The sequence below is a fragment of the Protopterus annectens genome, chromosome 1.part1 (genome assembly GCF_019279795.1).
Source record: "Protopterus annectens isolate FY-2018-M chromosome 1.part1, PAN1.0, whole genome shotgun sequence".
Lineage (NCBI taxonomy): Eukaryota > Metazoa > Chordata > Ceratodontiformes > Protopteridae > Protopterus > Protopterus annectens.
Window position 1 is genome coordinate 966,068,679 of NC_056726.1, and position 25,489 is coordinate 966,094,167.

The window sequence follows — 25,489 nt, forward strand, 5'->3', positions numbered from 1 at the left end:
GGAAAACTGCAGTAATGGGAAAACATCAGTTTGGGACAAGAATGTGATATGAAAGAACTTGAGCAAGAGTGAGTGTATAAATACTTGGGAATTGATGAAGAATCAGCAATAACACATGAACAAATATGAATAAAACTCAGTAAGGAATACTTTAGAAGAAAAATTAATCCTGAGAACAGCGTTGACATCTAGGAACAAGATCCAAGCTATAAACCAATTTGCTCTTCCTGTCCTAACTTATAGTTTCAGAGTGATTGACTGACCCCAAAAAGTGTTGGATAGACTAGATATTAAAACAAGAAGGATGTTCCATGCTCACCAAATGATCTATAGAAATCAGTGTATACCAAGATTATATATTCCCTGTTCCAAAGGAGGGATGGGCCTCCTTGAAATTGATTATATGTATAGATCTGCAATCCTGGGACTCCACACATATCTGCTGACTTCATGAGACCCAAACATAATGATGACTTCTCTGTTTAACTTAGCAGAACCATATTGGTGACAAACAGGAATGGAAATCAAACAGAAGTAGATAAAAATCAGGCAGCAACTGAATGTGCCAAAAAACAAAAGAAAGACTATAAGATGAAGGACCAGATGAGAAGGCAAGAAATGTGGAAAAAGCATAAATATAGTTGCAAGTATAGAAAACTTCTGGAAGAACCTCATGTTGATCAGGAACGAACACAGGAATGGTTAAGGAGAGGTGAATTCAAACCAAGAGATGAAAGGTTAATACTGGCAGCCCAAGACAGTGGGCTACGTACAGGCTAGTTTACAAAGTCCATTGAACATGTGGGAGAAACAGACAAATATAGGGTTTGTAAAAGTGAATTGGAAACAGTTGCACACCTAGTTGCTGGTTGCGACATAATGATTGCAGAAGGACTTATAACTGAAAGGCATAATAATGTGGCGAGACTATTGCAATGGGGATTGTGCAAATATTATGGTATTGAAGTGGCTGACAAACACTGGAAATATGAGCCAAAAAGCATCACAGAAAATGAAGACGTTTACATCACATGGGATCACCCAATACCAACAGAAAACCGGATATAGTGGTCCGAAAAGAAGAAAAAAGTAGCATTGCTCATTGAAATCACCACACCCAGTGACTACAGTGTCCTGCTTACAGAGAGACACACAGTCATAAAATATCAAGATTTGCAGGCATAAATGAGAGCAATGTGGAAGAAAGATACCCAGATGGTTCCAATAGTAGTAGGAGCAATGGGTCTTATAAAAAAAGAATCTACGATCGTATTTAGATATTTTACCAATACATGTAACCCCATACGAATTGCAGAAGAAATCATTATTGGGCACATTGCGAGTGCTGCGAAGAGCACTTTTGGCTGACATGAAAGATTGAAACAATACTAATTTTATGAACATTAATCGTACTTTGACTTAGGACTACATGAAAAGAGACATAGAGGAGCTCTCTGAACATGTAGCCCAGGTCGGTATGACCCTGACCTTGAGTAGCATCTTACCCTCACCAAGAATTATGCCACAATATGAAGACAAGATGATCAATTTCAACAACTGGCTTAAGTGTTAGTGTCATTCAAAGGGGATCCAATGCCTGTCAGCCTGGGATGACATGCTCGACAAGCCACGATGCTTCACTAGGGACGGTTTGCACCTGTCACCCCTGGGCTTTCGGATATTGGCAAAGGCTCTTGCCACCCCCATAGTGCCTTTTTTAGGCAAGGCTCAAAAGACAAACCCACCTCCATAGGTATCACAAGGGATAAGAAATTAAGAGTAATGCTACTCAATGCCAGAAGTCTAAACCTCAAGATGCACACACTTGAAACTCTCCTTAGCATGGAGAACATCGATATCTGTGCAGTAACAGAAACCTGGTTCAAGGCTCCCGAGAGCACCCCAGCACTACCAGGTTATACCTCATACCATGCTTTTCGGCCCAAAAACTTGGACCGAACCACAAAAGGAGGGGGGAGTATCAATATTCGCCAAAGATACCCACACCTCCAGGTTGGTGGCACAGCACGAAGCATCAGAGACTATCCATGTGCAACTAACAGTGGGTAAAACTGCCTTCCAGTTTATAGCCTGCTACAGACCACCCTCCCAAACCCAGGAACCCCACTCAGCCTTCCTGAGAACACTGGAAAATATGAAGGTCTCTCCAAACACCATTATATTGGGCGACTTCAACTACCCAAACATAGACTGGGAGCATTACTCTAGCTCCAACACCCTAGCCCAAAGGTTCCTAGAATTTATAAACTCAAATGCTATGGAACAACTTGTTACCACTCCCACAAGAGGGGAAAATATACAAGACCTGATCATCACCAACATGGGGGGCTCTATGCTCTGGACCAGAAGTGTATCCCTCACTGGTAAGATCAGAACATAAACTAATCTCACTGGATATTCACATCCCAACCCCACGCCCTGCCCAGAAAACCACAGTGAAAAACTTCTCTAAAGCAAATTTCACACTCCTCAAAACTGAGGTGGAATCCTTCAAAGCCCCCGGGCCTGTGGAAAATACGGCCCAGACTGCAGAATCCTTTATAAATGCATTCTATGAACACCTTCAGGAATGCATGGATCATGCAATCCCAAATAAAACCAAGACCCAATCCTCCAAAGGCAGGCGTCCTGTCTGGTGGACCCCAGCCATAAACAAACTATACAATAGAAGGAGGAAGCTACTACATGATAGAGCAAAATCCCAAAAAGGGAAGGCATCACTGATCAGTATTAGCAAAAAACTATGGGCACTCATAAAATCGTCTAAGGCCAACTTCGAGAGAAAAATTGCACAGGACACTTAGGATAATCACAAGGCTTTCTTTAGTTATGTTAGGAACCTGGGTGGGAATTCCCAGATATGCTCAGAATTAGTCCAAAATGACAAAAAATACACAGAACCCACAGACATTGCCAACATCCTAGCTGACAGGTTCAGTGCCAACCCCCCCCCACAAAAAGGGCAAATATCTATCCCAGCAGAGTGCTGCCCCCCTGACATCTCAGATGCTCAGGTAAGAGCCACCCTCTCCAAAGCAAAAAACACAGCATCAATGGGACCAGACGGTGTCCCGGGCTGCGTCCTACATGAACTCCAAGAAAAGCTAAACCCAAACATAAAACTACTGTTCAATCTACTGTTCAATCTCAGCCTTACTACAGGATATTTACCCAAAGAGTGGCGTACAGCAACAGTGGTCCCTCTCCACAAAGGTGGTGCCTCAACGGATCCTGGAAACTATCGCCCCATAAGCCTGACTAGCTTGGTCTGCAAAGCTATGGAAAGGATCATCATGGACCTCATAAATAAAGATATTGGGGACCTACAGACACTGGATCCTACCCAGTTCGGCTTTGTTAAGGGCAGATCCTGCCACTTAAACCTGGTTGATTACTTTGAATCAGTCACCAAGGCCATTGACGATGGGAAGGTGGTCCACACAGCCTACCTTGACCTCGTAAAAGCCTTCGCTACAATACCCCACTCGGGCATTATAGATAAGCTCACCAGCTTAAATATAAACCCCTATGTCACTAGATGGGTTGCAAACTGGCTCAAGGACAGAACCCACATGGTTAAAATTGCTGGAGCCATGTCAGACTCCAAACCAGTTACAAGTGGCATCCCACAGGGCTCAGTCCTGGGACCTCTCTCATTCGGTATATATTTCTCAGAGGTACAGGCCAACACGGAAGGACTGTGGCTGACCAAGTTTGCAGATGACTGCAAACTAGGCACCATAATTGACTCTCCAGCCGATACAAGCATCCTACAAAAGGGCCTCATAGAAACAGACAACTGATGCCAGAGCCATGGCCTCAAGCTAAATGCCAAAAAGTGTATAGTCATCCCCTTTGGCAAAAACAAAGTGCCCACAAATTACCACATAGGTGGTAATCCATTAAGTATGGAAGAAGTAATTAGGGACCTGGGGACCCAAGTTGATATCAATCTCTCATTTGAAAACCACGTGGCCAAAGTGGTTAGAAAAATATTTTATACAGCCCACCTAATCATGAAGGGATTCACATCTAGATCAGGGGAGGTCATCATGCCTATTTACTTATCCCTCATCAGGCCCATAATTGAGTACAATGCCCCTTTTGGGATGTACCTTACCAGACACCTGCAGCAACTGGAAAGACCCCAAAAGTACCTCACCAAGAGGATCAAAGGGCTCAAACAGATGCCATATGCTGCCCGGTTAAAGAAACTCCAGCTCTACTCAGTGGCATACCACCTGCTCAGAGGCAATCTGTGCCTGACATATAAAGTCATGTCCAACCCGGAATTAATGGACATGCTGCACCTCAGAAAATCCAAATCCCATCTAGCTACGTGCTCGAGAGACTTGAACCTCAGCACTGAAATAAATAGGACATGCTGGAGGGACAGATTCATAACCCAGAGGCTCCCTTCACTCTGGAATAAAATCCCAGTCCAGGTTAGGCAGAGTCCCTCATTGACTCTCTTCAAGAGGAATCTTGATGAGTGGATGGGAGATCATAGGTTTACCCCGGGTATCACTTCTGTGTCACTGTTAGACAGAGGCACAGTATACTAAGCTCGAAAAAGGGCATAGCAAAATTCATTTAAAATGGGTGGCGAAAGCCAAACACACTCTGGCTAGGCTTATAAATGCCCTAGGGCAGATAGCCTAGTATGAACCTAATGAATGGGGTCCATTCCCGTCATGGTATTAGAAACCCAAAAGATTTGGAGAAATTGAAAAAGGGAGAGACCTTATCAAGAAGGACATAGGTAATCTCCAGACTCTGGACCCTACCCAGTTTTTGGATTTGTTAAAGGTAGATCATGCCTGTTAAACCTGGTTGGCTTCTTTGAGAAAGTCACCAAGGCTCTGAATGAGGGAAAGACAGTGCATACCACTTACCTTGACCCAGACAAGGCATTTAACAAAATCTCCCACTAGGGTATTATAGAGAAACTCTCCAAATTGAGAGTTAACCCTATATCACTAGATGGATAGCCAACTGGCTCACCAATGGGACACATACTGTCAGAGTGGGTGACTTCACCTCTAGCAAAAGACCAGTCACCAGTGGTGTACCACAGGGTTCTGAGTTGGGCCCTTTACTGTTCGGAATTTATTTCTCAGATGTCCAGGCAAATGTGGACAGCCTGTGGCTGGCCAAGTTTGCTGATGATTGAAAATTGGCAGCAATCACTGAGTTCCCCAATAATATTAATATCCTGCAGAAAGGATTAATGCAGACAAATGACTGGTACCAAAGCCACGGATTAAAGCTAAATGCAAAAAAATGCAGTGTTACCCCATTTGAGAAAGCTGACATCCCTGTTAATTACATTATAGACAGTACCCCCTAATTGTAGAGACAATAGTATGTGATCTGGGTACTCAGGTCAATAGCAATCTGTACTTCGACCTCCATGCATCCACAGTGGTCAGGAAATCCTTCTATGTGGCACATCTCATGAGTAAAGGCATTGCATCTAGATCTAAGGATGTTATAATTATATTACACTTGGCCCTCATCAGACCAGTAGATGGGTACAATGCTCCCTTTTGCATTTACCTCACCAAACATCTGCAGCTGGCAAAACCACAGAGGTTTCTCACCAAGGAAATACAGGGTACACTAAACAAGTCCTACAAGGAAAGACTAAAAGCCCTGTTACTGTATTCTGTCTCCTACAGGCTGCTAAGGGGTGACTTGTGCCTGGCTTACAGGGTAGTCTCTGATCCATCCCTGATAGAAATGCTACACATTCATAAATTAAATTGCATGAGGGTCACTCATTCCAGGGATCATAACCTAGTCTCTGATATGAACAAATCATGCTGGATAGATAGATACATGTCCCAGAGACTGCCACTTCTCTTGAACAAGCTGCCAGTTCACATGAAACAGAGTCCCTCCCTGACACTCTTCAAATGCAACTTAGATCAATGAAGGGGTGACCACAAATTCACTCCAGGAGTGGTGCCCATGTCTCATATGGACAGAGGCAGTCATTATTAATTACCATAGACTCTTACCTCTATGAATTATGCTCACCTAACAACTGACAATTGGGGCAACTCGGGATAAATATGGCTAGGCTTGTAAGGGCTCTAGGGCCTTTAGCCTAGTAACCTTCCATGAACCTATGAACCTATGAAGTGTAACACAACAAAAACTAAATACCTAGGTAGCATTACCATCAAAAGATAAATTGCCTGCACCACAAATATTAAACAACAATGTTTAGTAAAATAATACAAAAAATATTTTTTTGTATGGATCAAGCCCACTTAACACCCCTGCACCACATGTACTTATATATACTAATTCTGAGGTTGCTGTTTCTTGGAGAAAAAAGCAAAGTGTAATTAAAAGTGCTTTTTTAGTATACCACTCTTTCTGAGAGGTATTGTAGTCCAAGACACTGCATTTCAATGAAACAATCAAATTAGTAAAAATACATCTTTGAGGAAACATACACCAACCAAAAACACACAAACAGATATTTTCCCTCTGTTAGGTATTGATCTGCTGAAGGGAAAATATTTAAGTTAATGTTTTAGAAAGGAAGCCCCTCTCAGTCTATCCAAGTACTCTAGAAAGGAATATAGCAAATGCCATTTGTCCAGTTTTCTGAATCAGCATTACCCAGTTAATAATAAGGTCAGTTTATAATAAGGTCATGAAGCAGTGTTATAATTTAACAGTGAGGCTTTTTACTTGCTGAATTTACTAGCATAAGGTATAATAATAATCAGGTTATCATAAGAGGTGGGGGACTTGATCTGTTAATACAGCCGTGTGTGATACAAATGTGATACGAAAGAGGGGTACATTGAGTGAGTCTGATTACTTGACTGTTGCCTCACTGTGTCTTGACATTCTCTTTATTTTATTTTTTCCTTGACATATGAAGTAATGCTATAATCCACATCCAGATCAGGAGAGGTCATTGTACCCCTGTACTCTTCACTTATCAGACCAATGATTGAGTACACTTACCCGACACCTGCAGCAGCTGGAAAGACCCCAAAAGTTCCTCACCAAAAGGATAAAGGGGCTCAAACATATGTCCTACGATGCCCGACTGAAGAAACTCCAGCTCTATTCAGTCGCATACCGTCTGCTCAGAGGTGATCTGTGCCTGACATACAAGGCCATGTCCAACCGAATTAATGGACATGCTCCACCTCAAAAATCCAAATCCACCAGAGCCACGAGAGCAAGAGACTTAAACCTCAACACGGATATAAATAGGACGTGCTGGAGGGACAGATTCATCACCCAGAGACTCCCTACACTATGGAACAGAATCCCAGTCCATGTGAGGCAGAGCCCCTCACTGACTCTGTTCAAGAGAAATCTAGTGGATGGGAGAGAATCATCTCTGTATCACTGCTGGACAGAGGCACAGCAAATTAATGGGTATAGTATTTTCATCTAAAGGGGTGGTGAAAGCCACACACACTCTGGCTAGGCTTATAAATGCCCTAGGACAGATAGCCTAGTATGAACCTATGAACCTATAATCTGAAAGTGTCAACAGGCATGAAAGATGATGCTGTGTTCCAGAACAGTTTAGTGAGTTCAGCAAAGTCACTATATTTGATTACAAAATATGTCTTGTATGTGTACGTGTGCTGGGATATTCCAGTAAAGTACTAAAAATTGCAAAGTCATTGGAATATTCCAGTGTAAACAGTCTAGTGATTTCAGCAAAGTCACTACATTTGATTATCAAATATGTCTTGTATGTGTACGTGTGCTGGGATATTCCAGTAAATTACTAAAACTTGCAAAGTCATTGGAATATTCCAGTGTAAACAGTCTAGTGATTTCAGCAAAGTCATTACATTTGATTATGAAATATGTCTTCTATGTGTACGTGTGCTGGGATAGTCCAGTAAAGTACTAAAACTTGCAAAGTCATTGGAATATTCTAGTGTAACACCTGAAACATGCAAAATCATTGTATCTAGCAGAAATTGCTGTTCCTTCTGGGGTGGGTGGCCAACACCACAGAATGATCTAGCAACATCCAGCCTACTCTGGGAAAGTACTGATTCTCATGACTTGTGGTAAACAATTTGGTTGTATATAGCTGGGGCTCCCTGCACTCAGGCAGAAGCCTTACATGTGGAGTGGACACACTGCCCAGGACTGTTTTCCCGATGAAGACTCCTGCCTGACTGCAAAGGGGCTTCCCAGTCAAGACTGAAGACAGGATGAAGCTTTCTCTTTATTGGTGATGTATACCTTTATCTTTAAATGTACTGTCTAATTTCATATTTTAGTTAAATAGAGTTTACTTTTCTGTTTTCGTGTGATTTACTGTCCAATTACATAGAGTTTATTTAGTTTTCTGTTTGGTGACAGAAATAAAGTTTGTTACTAAATAATTTCTTTAGTGTGAAGTGAATTATTTTGAATCCTGCTCATTAGGCAATACATTACTTTGTAAGGATTTGACAGGATTCGGAATGTTCAAAAAGAAAAGTAAAAAGGCGATAACAGCTATTGAAGTAGAATTTCCAGGCTGGAACCAGCGTTAGCTTTGGAATGGTCAAGTGGTACAGGGTTAAGAGAAAATTGGGATGTTTGTTTAAAAGGTGCTGAACCAGGTTCAGTACAAGCACACTTACAAAATGTTTTACTAGAAAGAGGGAAAGAATTGTGTGCTGTATGCAGGAGAGGCTGGATCCTTTTGACTGCATACCGAAAATTACATGTAGACAAAATATGTAAATGTGAACAAATAGAACAATTAGAGAAATGAATAGTAGAGTTACATAAACAAAACATAATCTTACTTCAGACCAGATTACTTGCAGACAAAACAGACATGTATCAGCATGTAGCAGAAAAAGCTGCCGTACGTGTAGCGAATTATAAATATCATAAAGAGAGGCAAAATTAATAAAAAGAAAGTACTAATATCGATAGCAAAAGCAGGCTTCAGTTGGGACCCAGACCATTGGGACGGAGATATTTGGTATTTTTCCGATTCCCCATCCCAGTCAGATTCTGATAACGAAAATAACAATTTCTAAGAGGAAGAACAGGGCAAAAAGGGTCTAGTAAAGGTAAAGCCAATTCTTAGGCGAAGGCAGCAAATGATTCGTGGAGCACAAGGGCTCCAAGCAGGGCAGGAAGAAGTTCATTATGAATATTTTACTCAACAGGAAATGAGTGATTTAATTGAAAGGTTTAAACAAAAGCCTGGGGAACAGTTAGTAGCATGGTTACTGAGACTTTATGAGTTTTGGGCCACTGGAGTGGAGATAGACAAAACAGATACCAAAAAGTTTGGTATGTTAAGTAATGATCCCTCAGTGCAGGATGCATTTCGAAATTATGATACAGAGGAAATGACAAGTCTTTTTAAAATTATAGCAGATTGCTGTGCTGAAAAATATCCTACAGAAATGGACTGGCCTCCTAATGATAGGCCATGGTACACATTACGAGATGCTATTTAAAGAATTAAGGAAGAGACAATGAAAACTGCCATGCTTGTAGGGACTGCTGACACATTATTACAAAATGCTTTCACAGTCTCAGTTAGAAATAGGATTATTAAGCTAGCACCCCTGGCTTATAAAACAGTAATACTGACATAATTAGTGAGACGGGAAATGCTATTTCTCAAGTTATTGAGGGACTGAGGCAGTTGGGAGCGCTAAGAGAATGGGGACCAAAACAGTCAAATAGTGATAGGTGAGAAAATAAATGTGACAGATGCAAAGAAGCTTGAGTGTCCCGAAAAAATATCTTTACTGCATTGTTGAAAGATGGAGTATCAAAAGATGAGATTGATGGGATAGATACTCCGACAAAGTGAGAGATGTATAAAAAGCGAGGTTTAAATAAAAAGGGGAGACAGGCTTGGAATGTAGAAAGACAGGATGAATATGTGACAGAAGGTAAGTCTGAGGATAAGGAAGAGCATCCAGTGGTTCCTTCTGCTCCACTTGTGACATACCCTGATTTGTCAAGTCTAAATTTTGATTAGGAAATTGGCCAAGCTGCAGTGAGTGGATGGGGTCAGCAAGATGTTCGACCATATGTAGATGTGACAATATTTTGGAAAAGTAAAAATGAACAATGGGTCCAAGCTCTAATTGATACTGGAGTGGGAGGGCTCACTGATTTATGGTAATCCAAGTTTACTTAAGGAATGACAAGTTACTATCACTGGACTTGGTGGGAAACAAATTAAGGCAGTTCAGACAATGTTAGAAATGAAAATAGGTCAATTACCAAAGAAAAAGTATTCTGTTTTAATAGTGCCTGTCCCTGAATATATAATAGGAATTGACACTTTAAAGGGGCTGACGTTGAATTTGTTGGATGGTCAGTATCAATTTGGTGTTAAGCCATATTTTTCAGTTAAAGCAGTTTCAGTAGGAAAAGTCAAAATGCCACCTGTAGGATTACCTCCAGCAACAGAAATAATTAGTTTAAAACAATATAGAATCCCTGGAGGACATAAGCAAATAGGTGAGACAATTTAGGACTTATTAAATGCGGGCGTCTTAAAAACTACTACGACAGCATGGAATAACCCAGTCTGGCCTGTCAGGAAGTCTGATGGGTCCTGGCGAATGACAGTAGATTACCAAGAATTAAATAAGTACACTCCGCCATTAACAGCCACAGTTCCAGATACAATAACATTAATAGAAAATATACAGTAACATCAGGGCACTTGGTATGCAGTAATAGATTTAGCAAATGCTTTCTTTACTATATCAATTGCAGAGAAAAACTATGACCAGTTTGCTTTTACTTGGCAGGGGCGACAATATACATTCACCCGGTTACCACAGGGATATTTACATAGTCCCACCATTTGTCATAAAATAGTAGCAGAACATTTAGATGAGATAAAATTACCTCAGAATATGCAGATTTCGCATTACATTGATGACATCCTAATTCAGGGAAATTCTGAGCAAGAAGTGAGTGAATATTTAAAAAGAGTAATTGATCACATGAAGGCAAAGGGCTGGAAAATAAACCCCAACAAAATACAGGGACCAGCTCAAACAGTGAAATTTTTGGAATCCAGTGGCATCAGGGACATAGAGTTCTGCTGAAGACAAAAAATATTTTAGAATTTCCAACCCCTCAAGATAAAACAGAGCCACAGCATTTTATAGGATTGTTTGGATGCTGGAGACAGCACATCCATCATCTTAGTCAAATACTTTCCCCACTATACAAAGTGGCTAGAAAGAAATATGAGTTTATATTTATCTGGGAGGACAATCAGCAGAAAGCTTTTGAACAAGCAAAGCAGGTTATTCAAAAAGCACTAGATTTATGGTCCCTACAGGACTGAGAAGTAGAATTACATGTGTCTGTGCAGGATCACTATGCCATTTGGAGGCTTTTGCAGAAACAGGGAACAAAGCGGGTGCCACTGGGATTCTGGACTAGGAAATTACCAGGTGCAGGGAAAAGATATTCTCCTTTTGAAAAGCAACCACTGGCATGCTATTGGGTGCATGTAGATACCGAACAAATGACAATAGGACATACTGTACTACTGCGACCAGAGATACCTATAATGCAATGGGTGATGAGTTCACCCAAAACGCATAGAATAGGTCATGCACAAGAAGTGAGTATTATTAAATGGAAATGGTATATTCAAGATAGGGCTAAACCTGGATTTAATGGGGTAGCAATGTAACATGAAAAGGTAGCTCAAATACCAATAGATCAGCAATTATCTGTTACTGACAAAACTACACTAGTCAGTGAATCTCCAGTAAAATGGGGAATTCCGTATGTGCAGGTGCTGCTCGAACAACGTAAACATGTTTGGTTTACTGACAGGTCGGCAAAATATGTGGGAAACAAAAGATGTTGGAAGGCTGTGTCTTATAACCCAGTAACTAAGAAAATCTTAACATCTTCAGGGAGTGGTAAAAGTGGTCAGTATGCAAAATTATATGCTGTATATCAAGCATTGAAACACGAGATGCCAGGCAGATGTAATATTTATAATGATTCTTGGTCAGTAGCAAATGGACTAGCAACCTGGTTGCTTACAATGCAGAAAAATGAGTGGAAAATTCATTCTAAGGAAACTTGGGGAAAAGAATTATGGCAATCAGTTTGGGAAATAAGTCAAAGTACTGTGATAGTTTATCATGTTGATGCACATTGTTCTGCCGACTCTCTAGAATAATGGTTTAATTATGTTACAGATAAACAAACAAAAATTTCAAACGTTAATACATGAGATGATTCTGAGCAAATGGGGATAGCAAAAATGGGCACATCTGAAATGTGGACATCTGGGAGAAAACGCCACTTACAGGTGGGCACAAACAAGAGGAATTGCACTTTCATTGATTTAATTAAAACTGCTATATTACAGTGTGTCAGCATACACAACAAAGGCCTATACCTCATACAGTTCAGGGACATACAGGACGAGGAAAGTTACCAGGACAAATATGGCAGATTGATTGTATTGTTCCTTTATCTAATAAGGGCAGCCAATACATATGTACAGCAGTAGACACTTATTCTGGATACCTTATTGGTTTTCCGTGCCAACGAGCGACACAGGTAAGTACTCTGAAAACCATAGATTTGATCATTCTGTATTATGGAATGCCTTCGCAAAAACAAAGTGACAAAGGTTCTCACTTTAAAGGGAGAATAGTACATGACTTTGCAAAACAGCATAATATTGAATGGGTTTTTCATATACCTTATTACCCACAGGCAGAGGATTAGTTGAGAGAATTAATGGATTACTTAAAGACCAGTTAAGAAAACTAGGAAATAGTACTCTGCAAAACTAGAGAAATAATCTAAATACAGCATTACAGATTTTAAATAATAGACTAATTTCAGAAAAAGAAACACCATTAATGAGAATGTTAACTCCAGCATTGCAGATCAAACCATACGTAACGACAGAAACAATCAGAGCTTAGGAAACTCAGCAGGTGCATTAGATCCTACTTTAGCCACACCTGAAACTGCAGGACTGAGTCTATATGCGATGAATGCCTACAAAAAACTGCCATGGTCAGTTCAACTGATCGAGACCAGAATTGGAATTCAAATTCCAACAAAGAATTTTGGTTGGCTAGTGCCTCAGTCAACACTTGCTTTAAAAGATGTCCAGGTTGTGGATGGAGTTATTGAAGCAGGCTATCAAAGGGAACTTAAAATTATTTTGTTAAATACTTCAGATGAGAATGTTCATGTACAGAAAAGGATAGGGTAGCCCAAATATTTATTGTACCTGTGTTAGGAGGCACAGTTACCAGAGGGCAGTCACTGCCTGTTGCTGCCTTTGAGAGGGAGCAAATATCCAGTATGTATGAAATCAATATGGGTGCAAAAGTATGGGTCCATGAGCCCAATAAACAACCTGAGCAAGCAGAAGTTATTGCTACTGGAAGTGACAATACTGTTTTAATTATTAAACCAGGAAAGGAAAAATGGGAATATATACCAGCAGATTGGTGTTATTTGGGATAATAATCATACTAGTTTTCTTTGATTTCAGATTCTAACTCCAGTCTGTGCAATGCTAACTATTAGTGTTCTCACTGTGCTGTATGGAGTCGCTTTGGCAGAGTGCATAACACCAGGAGTAAAAGCAACCAGAGTCAACTCAACAGTAATCCAGTGGGGATTGGTTGCTAGTGCACAGAATAGGACTCAAGGTACTTTTACCTGCCCTGCTGGATATGAATGTTCTACTGTTAATTTGACTTCCAAAAGAAATCTAACTATTTGGAGGGTGAGGAGAGGAAATTTTTATGTCCAACCACTGAATGACTAACCAACTAGGGCAACGATCCAAAACTATACGGAGACAAAATGTTGTAACTGTAAGTACGAACAGATGTACCAAGAGAAGTACTACCTTTGTCGAAATGGAACTGATATTTATAATGAATCAATTGACATACAGAACATTACTGTATTATTTTGTAAGAATGCAACTCAAATCATAAATAGAAAGGCATGGGCCTCACAAATAACTATTAAATAATAACCCCAAAGCTCATTTTGACCAAATAATCAAAGTACCCTCTACATGTCGGTTCATAGGTAGGTACTAGGCTATTGGCCCTAGGGCCTATATAAGCCTAGCCAAAAAGGTACCCTGGCTTTCGCCACCCAAGAAAATGATTTTCTTGTGCCCCTGTCGAGCAGAGCCACAGAAGTGATCCCCGTGGTGAATTTCCTATTTCCCATCCAATCATCATGATTTTCCTTGAAAAATGCTAATGAGGAGCTTTGTTTGATATGGATAGGTAGTTTGTTCCAGAGTATGGGAAGTCTCTGGGACAGGAATCTATCCCTCCAGATTGTTCTGTTTATTGTGGTGACAAGGTTTAGGTCCCTAGAGCATGTACCTCGGAGTGCTTGGGATTTCTTTACATGGAGCATGTCCAACAGCTCTGGGTTTGACTTAGTTTTGTATGTTAGGCAGAGAGCACCTCTGAGTATATGATATGCAAAGGAGTAAAGCTGGAGTTTTTTGAGACGGTCTGCGTAGGGCCTGTTTGAGGCCGGTAATCCTCTTTGTGAGGTATTTCTGTGACCTTTCCAGTTGTTGTAGTTGTCTTGTCAGGTACATACCAAAAGGGGCATTGTACTCTATAATGGGTCTAATGAGTGATGAGTAGAGGGGAAAATTACTTTTTTTCCTGGATGAGAAACCTTTTGTGATGAGGTGTGCCATGCAGAAGGATTTCCTGACTACTGTGGTGATGTGATTATCAAAGGAGAGACTACTGTACACCTGTGTCTCCCAAGGTCTCTTATCACACTTTTGGTGTTAAGTAGACTACCACCTATGTGGTAGTTCATGGGTACCGAGTTTTTACTAAAGGGGATGACAATGCACTTTTTGGCATTGAGCCTGAGGACATGGCTTTGACACCAGGCATCTGTCTCAGTGAGGCCCTTTTGCAGGATATCCACATTGTTAGGAGTTTTGATTATGGCTCCTAGTTTGCAGTCATCTGCGAACTTCATTAGCCAAAGACCTTCTGTGTTAGCCTGTACTTCAGAGAAGTAGATACCATTGAGCCAGTTGGCAACCCATCTTGTGACATAGGGATTTATACCTAGTTTAGTGAGTTTATCTATAATTCCAGAGTGGGGGATGGTGTCGAAAGCCTTGGCGAGATCTAGATAGGCTGTGTGAACCACCTTACCCTTGTCTACGGCTTTGGTGACTGCTTCAAAGTAGTCTATCAGGTTTAGGAGACATGATCTTCCTTTTACAAACCCAAACTGGGTGGGGTCCAGAGTTTGGAGATTACCAATGTCTTTGTTTATAAGTTCCATGATGATACATTCCATGGCCTTGCAGACCAGGCTCTTCAGGCTAATGGGGCAGTAGTTCCTGGGGTTCATGGTGGCTCCCCCTTTGTGGAGTGGGATAACTGTCACTGTGCACCTTTCAGTGGGCACAAAGCCTGAGGTGAGGCTATGCTTGAACTTGGTACTTAGGTGGGGTGCCAGTTCATTCTGTAGTTCATATAGAACGCAGCCTGCGATGTTGTCAGGTCCCATTGATGCTGGCTTTGGAGAGTGTGTTTTTTTACATGCAGCAATGATTACAGGAACTTTGCATTCTTCTGGTATAGAGATGGGCCCTTTAGGGGGTGAGAGGGGGGTAAAGTTAACACTGAACCTATCTGCCATGATGTTGGAAATATCAGTTGGTTCTGTATATTTAGTGCCATTGTGCTGTAACAAAGCAGATCTGAGTGTTGACATTGACATTGTTGACATAGCTATAGAATGCTTTGTGGATGTCTTTAGAATCAGTGGTGATTTTGTTTTCGTAACTAGCTTTGGAGGATTTTATGAGGGATCTCAGCTTCTTACTGAGGCTGACCAGGGAGTTCCTCCAATCATGGGATTTTACTTGTTTTTGCAACAGTTTCTTTCTTCTGTTGCAGAGTCTGTCTATGGCAGGGGACCACCAGATTGGCTTACTTTTATTGGAGGATAGCATCTTGGTTGTGTAAGGGATAGCACAAAGCACTTATAAAGTGCATTTGTGTAGGATTCAGCAGTTGTACCTCTATTGTACGTCTTCATGGGTGTCATGAAGTTTGCCACGTCTGTCTTAAGATGCGTGAAGTTGGCTTTGGAGAAATGTTTATGGTGGTTTCCCTAATGGGGGTGGGCAGGATGTGGATGTCTATGGTGATTAGCTTGTGGTCGAAGCTGACCAACGAGGAACTGACCTCTGGTGTGGAACACCGGTCGCCCATGTTGGTAAAGACCAGGTCTAGGATATTGCTGCCCCTGGTGTGTTTGTGGATAGAAACCACAAAAAATCGCTGTGGAAGTCTAATAAAGGGAGAGTACTAGCAGAGAATATAGTTTATTAAGCAATTCCTGCACAAATACACCCAAATACACAAATGTTGTAAGTCTTGCTAATACGTTTTCGTTTCCCACTTCATCAGATGTAAAAAGCAAAGAAATTGTGTGTGTGGATAAGTTGATCCAAGGCATTGGAATTTATGAATTCCAGAAAAGTTTGAGCAAAAGATTTGGTACATGAGTAGTTTTCCAAGTTAATGGTGGGGTAGTTGAAATCACCCATTATTAGGGTGTTGGGCTGTACCCTAATATTTTCCGGTGTATCAAGAAATGAGGAGTGGGAACCCTCGGGCATGGTGAGGGATCTGTAGCAAGCTACAATTTGGATTGCGGTCTTGCCCAGAGTTAGTTGCACTCAGATAACCTTGGATGCATTATGCTGAGCAACTAGTCTGCAGGTGTGGATATCCTTAATGAATATGGACATGCCTCTACCTTTAGTGCTTCGGTCCAGGTTAGGTGGCCAAAAGGTGTGGTATGAATTATAGCCTGGTAATGCAGGGGTGCTCTCTGGAGCCTTGAACCAGGTCTCTGTCACTGCACAGATGTCGATGTTCTCCATTTTAAGGAGTGCCTCGAGTGAGTGCATTTTGAGGTTTAGAATTCTAGCATTGAGTAACATTACCCTCAGATTTTGCTTGCTTGTACCTGTTATGGTGGTGAATTTGTCATTTGAGCCTTGCCTAAAAAAGCACTATAGGGGTGGCAAGAGCCTTAGCCAGTATCCAGAATCCCAAGGGCGACAGGTGCAGGCCATCTCTGGAAAAGCATCGTGGTCTGTCGATCATGTCATTCCAGGCAGACAGATACTGGATCCCCTTGGAATAACACCAGAAGCTTAGCCAATTGTTGAAGTCAATCATTTTGTCCTTGTACTGTGGTATCATTCTGGGTGATGTCAGGATGCTACTCAAGGCTAGGGTCATACTTGCCTGGGTTACAAGATTAGAGAGCTCCTCCATGTCTCTTTTCATGTAGTCCAGGGAGGTACGTCTCAGGTCATTCACACCAACATGGACAATGACAGAGTCATATTTGTACTTGTTGTGGTGTGAACTGAGTGCGTGCATTATGTGGTGAATCCTGGCACCCGACAGGCAGCTGACAGTAACTTTCTCCTTGTTTAGCCTGGTGAGTGGAACATCAGTGTGCCTGACTATAGAGTTACCCATGACTAGAGTGTTGGGTATGTTGTTATGCCTTATGGGCTGTGGTTGAGTGGCACACTGAGTTTGTGGGCTATGTGTCATTTGGGTTATGTTGGGGGTGGAGGTTGCTTGCGTTTCTGCTTTGGAAGTCTCTGTGTCCCTGATTGGCCCTGATTTTTTTCTGGATTTGTCCCTGATTGGTTGAGAGCTATTTAAGCCAAGAAAACAGAATCTGATACATACATACATATATATATATATATATATATATATATATATATATATATATAAAACTGGTGGAACATATTTACTGGATGGTCAGCATGTGGCACTAACCTGTTGAACTGGTTGATACAAAAACAAAAAAATGCCACTGCAGTAAGCTGTGCTCAATAAGTCCAAGTAAACAACAGTGCAGTGGTAGCGTTGTTGCCTCACAGCAAGAGGTTCTCCTGTTCGATTCTCAGCTGGAGCACCTTCTGTGTGAAGTCTGCATATCCTCCCTGTGGTCGAGTGGCGTTTGAAAGACATGCATGAATGGGCGTGCATTCGTTTATGGTTGGGCATTGGGCTGGCACCTCAGCACTGTAAAAATCTACTGCCAATCATTAGTGGACCAGAGTTCCGCTGTGGCAACCCCTAACCAGGAAAAGCCGAAAGAAGAATGAACTTCTTCTTCTTTCGGCTGCTCCCGTTAGGGGTCGCCACAGCAGATCAACTGTTTCCATTTCCTCCTGTTCTTTGCATCTTGCGCTGTCACACCAACCACCTGCATATCCTCTCTCACCACATCCATAAACCTTATCTTAGGCCTTCCTCTTTTCCTGTTACCTGGCAGCTTCAACCTTAGCATCTTTTTCCCAATATACTCTGCATCCCTCCTCAGCACATGTCCAAACCAACGTAATCTTGCCTCTCTGGCTTTGTCTCCAAACCTTCCAACCTGGGCTGACTCCCTAATATACTTATTCCTAATCATGTCCATCCTCGTCACACCCAGTGCAAATCTTAACATCTTCAACTCTGCCACATCAAGCTCTGACTCCTGCCTTTTTGTCAATGCCACTCTCTCCAACCCGTATAACATAGTTGGTCTCATTACCCTCTTGTAGACCTTCCCTTTCACTCTTACTGGTACTCGTCTGTCACAAATTACTCCTGACACTCTTCACCACCCACTCCATCCTGCCTGTACTCTCTTCTTCACCTCTCTTCCACACTCACCATTACTCTGAACTGTTGATCCCAAGTACTTAAACTCATTTACCTTCGCCACCTCTACTTCCTGCATCCTCACCATTCCTCTATCCTTCCTCTTATTCTCACACATATATTCTATCTTAGTCCTGCTGACCTTCATTCCTCTTCTCTCTAGAGCATATCTCCACCTCTCCAGGGTCGAATGAACAACAAAGTAAAAAAAAGAACACAGATACGTTCAACTATTTTAATATAAACAATAAAATAAAGTGCAGCAAAGCTTTCGGGTTTCCCCTTCCTCAGTGCTATACTAACAAAACTAACCAGCTCATTTAAATAATAATAATAGTAATACAATCATGTGACACAGCCAACCAACAGGACAATAGAGTTAATAATTGGTACCATATAAAAATATATACATACAAGTAGAAAATTCTTTTTATATAATAATAAAAAGTTGTTTAAACACATTAAAACTCATAAAAAATTCAATGCAGAGCATGTTTTTTAACTAAGACAGGTTTTATACTCACTTTATTGTTAATGCCAGGGAAAATATCCGCCTGCAGTCTCACTATACAAGAATATTCAACATTCTCCAATAAGTTATTAATGTCATATTCTTATAAATTACTTTAATGACCCTGAACTTGAATCTATGCTCATTATTGTTTTCAGCTATATGTTTAGCCAATGCATCAGTATGTATATTTCTTGTGATTTCGGACTTGTGCTCTATAATATGGTCCTTTAATCTCTTAGTACTCTTACTTATATAAAATGAGGAACATTTAATACATGTAGCCAAATATATTATAAAAGCTGTATTGCAATTCGCATAACAGTCAAAGTTATACACATATGCAGTGTTAGGGTGAATAAACTGAGCATTTGTGACTAAATCATCACAACAACTACAATTATGACAAGGGAAAGTGCCTTTCTTATTGGTATTATATTTGACATTACTTTCATTTAATTTAAAGTCTTTAAAACACAACCTCTGTCTAAGATTCCTTTCGTTCTTATAGGCAAAACAGGGTCTGTCTGTAATAATTTGTTTTAATTCTGACATTGATAATAGGATATTCCAGTTCTTTCATATAATGTGTTCAGCTTCCTTTGTTTAGTATTAAAAGCTGTTTGTTTGTGTTTGTGTCTTTCGGCTTTTAGGGGTCGCCACAGCGAAACTCCGGTCCGCTAATGATTGGTAGTTGATTTTTATGTGCCAAGTTACCAGCCCTGATGCACAACTTTCAATGAAGGTATGCCCATTCATGCATGTCTCCATGCAGAAGATGCTCTAGCTGAGAATCGAACCGGACAGCGTCTTACTGTGAGGTGACAATGCTACCGCAGCACCACCACCACCGTGGAAGCTGTAACATATCTAATTGTTTTAGTATTAAAAGCTGTAACACATCTAACTGTGTGGCCATTAGTTGTATCATTATTCATCATATAACTTCTTTCGCTGAAATATGGGGCTGTGACATCCAATCTCTATTTCATCACATCTTTAACTATATAGCTAATATTTTCTCTGTTACGCCCTCCGAATTTTCCATATAACAAAGTATCACAGCTTTTATATGCTAATGGTAGAGTGTTCCAGAGAACAACCAGTTTCTGCATTTTTAATAATTATGACTCAAAGGTCTTGGATGTAACTCACCTGATAAAACATAATATTTAATGTACCCTTTCCATTCCAGGAAATAATGCCATCAGTTGAAAGAACACATAACATTCAGATATGCTTGGAGAATGGTACAAAACCACATAACTTTGAATTACACTTTTACAAGAAGAAGCAGAATGTTAATATTTTATATATTGCTTGTTTAGTCACTGATATTAAGAGTTTAAGTGGAAAACATAAGAAACAAATCTGTTAAGGATATTTAAAAATAAAAATCTCCCATACTGCTCATCAAACAAATGGCATGGGATCTACAACAGTCATCTAGAACCAGGGAAGAAACAGGACATATACATCAAACAATAACAATGTTATCCATCAATCACATAAGGTTTTATATTAAAAATGTGTTAGGTATTTACCTTTGCTAATACTTCTGCTAAATTCTTCAGTGGCTGTTTTACTGGATATTTTGCCATGTCCCACTGGAACTGCGATAAGTAGGCAACAATGTCAACTAAAACACACAGTCATTTATGTTAAGAATGCAATTTTACTCAAAGAAAAGTAAGTACATAAGCCTGCAAACAATACTGAAAAAAATATCAAACTTATAATTAATTTACAATGCATGACATAATGGTGTATTAAGTTTAAAGACATCACTCCTGGAGTGAGATGAAAGACAAAGTGAAGCAACAGGTTTCAAATGCATTGGGAGTAATGTTACTACACAGTAACACACAAAACACTGCTCTACAGAACCTTCTTGCTGTTCTGTAATGCTTCATTTACACTAACATTATTCCTATGTAGCTGAGCAAGATACTATTGCAATACTGTGCATTATATACTTTATGCATCTTCCTCACAAGTCAATCTTTTCTTTCAAATTTGTTGCATTACTTCTTCTTTCAGCTGCTCCCATTAGGGGTTGCCACAGTGGATCATCTGTTTCCATTTCTTCCTGTCCTCTGCATCTTGCTCTGTCACACCAACCACCTGCATGTCCCCTCTCTCACCACATCCATGAACCTTATCTTAGGCCTTCCTCTTTTCCTGTTACCTGGCAGCTTCATCCTTAGCATCTTTTTCCCAATATATTCTGCATCCCTCCTCAGCACATGTCCAAACCAATGTAATCTTGCCTCTCTGGCTTTGTCTCCAAACCTTTCAGCCTGGGCTGACCCTCTAATATACTTATTCCTAATTCTGTCCACCCTCGTCACACCCAGAGCAAATCTTAACATCTTTAACTCTGCCATGTCCAGCTCTGACTCCTGCCTTTGTGTCAATGCCACTGTCTCCAACCCATATAACATAGCTGGTCTCACTACCCTCTTGTAGGCCTTCCCTTTCACTCTTACTGGTACTCGTCTGTCATAAATCACTCCTGAAACTCTTCTCCTCCCACTCCATCCTGCCTGTACTCTCTTCTTCACCTCTCTTCCACACTCACCATTACTCAGAACTGTTGATCCCAAGTATTTAAACTCATCCACCTTCACCACCTCTACTCCCTACATCCTCACCATTCCTCTATCCTCCCTCTCATTCACACACATATATTCTGTCTTAGTCCTGCTGACCTTAATTCCTCTTCTCTCTAGAGCATATCTCCACCTTTCCAGGGTCTCCTCCACCTGTTCCCTACTCTCACTACAGATCACAATGTCATCTGCAAGCATCATAGTCCACGGGGACTCCTGTCTGACCTCGTCTGTCAACCTGTCCATCACCATTGCAAATAAGAAAGGGCTCAGAGCTGATCCTTGATGTAATCCCACCTCCACCTTAAACGCATCGGTCACTCCCACCTCAGACCTCACCGCTGTCATACTACTCTCATACATATCCTGTACCACTCTTACATACTTTTCTGACACTCCCGACTTCCTCATACAATACCACAACTCCTCTCTAGGCACCTTGTCATATGCTTTCTCTAAGTCCACAAAGACACAATGCAACTCCTTCTGACCTTCTCTGTACTTCTCCATCAACACTCTCAGAGCAAACATCGCATCTGTAGTGCTCTTTCCTGGCATGAAACCATACTGCTGATCACTAATCAACACCTCACTTCTTAACCTAGCTTCCACTACTCTTTGCCATAACTTCATGCTGTGACTGATCAGTTTAATCCCTCTATAGTTACTACAGCTCTGCACATCACCCTTATTCTTAAAAATTGGTACCAAAACACTTTTTCTCCATTCCTCATGCATCCTCTCACTTTCCAAGATTTCATTAAACAATCTAGTTAAAAACTCCACTGCCATTTCACCCAAACACCTCCATGCTTCCACATGTATGTCAGCTGGACTAACAGCCTTCCCATTCTTCATCTTCTTCATAGCTATCCTTACTTCCTCCTTGCTAATCCACTGCACTTTATGATTCACTTCTGCACATCATCCAGTCTTCTCTCCCTCTCATTCTCTTAATTCATCAGCCCCTCAAAGTACTCTTTCCATCTTCTCAACACACTCTCCTTGCTTGTGAGTATGTTTCCCTCATTATCCTTTATCACCCTTACCTGCTGCACATCTTTACTAGCTCGGTCCCTCTGTCTAGCCAATCGGTACAGGTCCTTTTCTCCCTCCTTAGTGTCAAACCTTTCATACAACTCTTCATACACCTTATCCTTAGCCTTCGCCACCTCTCTCTTTGCTATGCACCTCATCTTCTTATACTCCTGTCTACTTTCTTCATCTCTCTGACAAACCCACTTCTTCGCCAACCTCTTTCTCTGTATGCTCTCCTGTACTTCCTCATTCCACCACCAGGTCTCCTTGTCCTTCTTCCTCTTTCCAGATCTCACACCAAGCACCTTTCTAGCCATCTCCCTTACTAGCTCTGCTGTAGTTACCCAGCTATTCGGTAACTCTTCACTGCTACCCAGTGCCGGTCTTAACTCTTCCCTGAACTCCACCTCACAATTACCCTTTTTCAATTTCTACCATTTGATCCTTGGTGTTGCCCACACACTCCTCCTCCTCTTCTTGATCATCAGTGTCATCCTATAAACCACCATTCTATGCTACTTAACTACACTTTCCCCTGCCAACACTTTACAGTCGCCAGTCTCCTTCAGACTGGCCCTTCTACATAAGATATAATCCACCTGTGTGCATCTCCTTCCACTCTTGTATGTCACCCTATGCTCCTCCCTCTTGTTAAAATACGTATTCCCCACAGCCATGTCCATCCTTTTCACAAAATCCACTACCATCTGACTTTCTGCATTCTTTTGCTTAACACCATACCTACCCATCACTTCCTCATCCCCTCTGTTCCCTTCACCAACATGCCCAATGAAATCTGCTCCAATCACCACTCTCTCACCCTTGGGTACAGTCATCACCACGTCATCCAACTCACTTCAAAATTTTTCCTTCTCATCCATCGCACACCCACCTTGTGGAGCATATGCACTAACAACATTCATTATTACACCATCAATTTTCAGCTTTATAAACATCACTCTATCCGACACTCTTTTCACCTCCAAAACACTCTTACTATTTTAAATTCCTTTTAAGTAATAGTAACCTCACCATGTAGAACATACACACACACACACACATATATATATATATATATATATAGATTTATATCTATATATATATATATATATATATACACATATATATATATATATATATATATATATATATATATATATATATATATACACACACACACACACACATATATATATATATATATATATATATATATATATATATATACATATATATATATATATATATACATATATATATATATATATATATATATATATATATATATATATATATATATATATATATATATATATATATATAAAGACATATGAATATGCAGCAGATATCTCATTTTACAGCCTGAGTAAAATATTAAACTGTAATAGAAACCAAGGCCTTCTGAAACTTAGAGGTGATGCTTAATACATGATTATGATATTTTATAACAGTGCAATGCTCGTAAGTATTTTATCAATAAAATTATATCTCCAAAATCTTAACATTATTTACAAACTGGTAACAAGATTAGGCAAATTTAGCCAACACTCATTACAGGTATATTTATTTATTTTACATTTGTTTACCAGGGAGGTCCAACTGGAAAGTGCTGTCCGTTTTCAGAGGAGGCCTGGGGAGAAAAGCTCCAGAGCAATTGCTAACATACTATACATAAGGCATTTACATGAGCATTGTGGTTTACACATTCACTTTTAAAAATATAGCAGATAATAACATATGATTGCATAAGATATTTACATAAGCATAGAGATTTAGATCTACGATTAAAAGTATAGCAGGTAGTAACATTTGATGGTTGTTCATAAAGTATGTTTAGCAGAGATAATATTGAAGATGTACTGAAGATAAGACAAGAAAGGAAAAAACTAAAAAAGGAGGAGAGTATAGACAGGTTCATATGAGGTGCATTGACATTTTAAGGGAAAGCTTTTCAACTCAGTCTGTGGGAGAGTTAATGGGTATAGATGGGACAGTGGGGAGTAGGCGGCAGTGAGTTAGTAAGTAACATGTGATAATACATAGTGAATCTGTGGGAGTTTTAAAGAGGTTGGATAGTGGGTAGGGGAAAGGAGTTAGAATATGTCAGCCAGGTGCTAGGCAGTTACAAGTTTTGTTTTGTGTCTTTCGGCTTTTCCCGGTTAGGGGTCGCCACAGCGGAACTACGGTCCGCTAATGATTGGCAGTTGATTTTTATGTACTGGCTTGCCAGGCCTGACGCACAACCTTCAACGAAGGTACGCCCATTCACGCATGTCTCCACGCAGAAGACTCTCTAGCTGAGAATCGAACCGGACGGCGTCTTACTGTGAGGCGACAACACTACCGCAGCACCACCACCACGGGTTAGGCAGTTACAAGTAACGTGTGATAATACATAGTGAATCTGTGGGAGTTTTAAAGAGTTTGGATAGTGGGTAGGGTAAAGGAGTTAGAATATGTCAGCCAGGTGCTAGGCAGTTACAAGTAATGTGTGATAATATACAGTGCATCTGGGGGAGTTTTAAAGAGGAGGTTGGATAGTGGGTAGGGGAAAGGAGTTAGAATAT

At 40.6% G+C, this 25,489-nt stretch overlaps 1 protein-coding gene across 2 annotated transcripts in view; it reads right to left on the reverse strand.

Moving 5' to 3' along the window:
- Positions 1-25,489, reverse strand: part of ATP6V1C2 (ATPase H+ transporting V1 subunit C2) — a 455,055-nt gene that overhangs the window by 316,441 nt on the left and 113,125 nt on the right. For both annotated transcript variants that reach the window (XM_044079287.1, XM_044079294.1), the window contains exon 2: positions 20,817-20,911. In XM_044079287.1, coding sequence (XP_043935222.1) covers positions 20,817-20,911 — 95 coding nt within the window. The remainder of the gene's footprint in view (positions 1-20,816; positions 20,912-25,489) is intronic.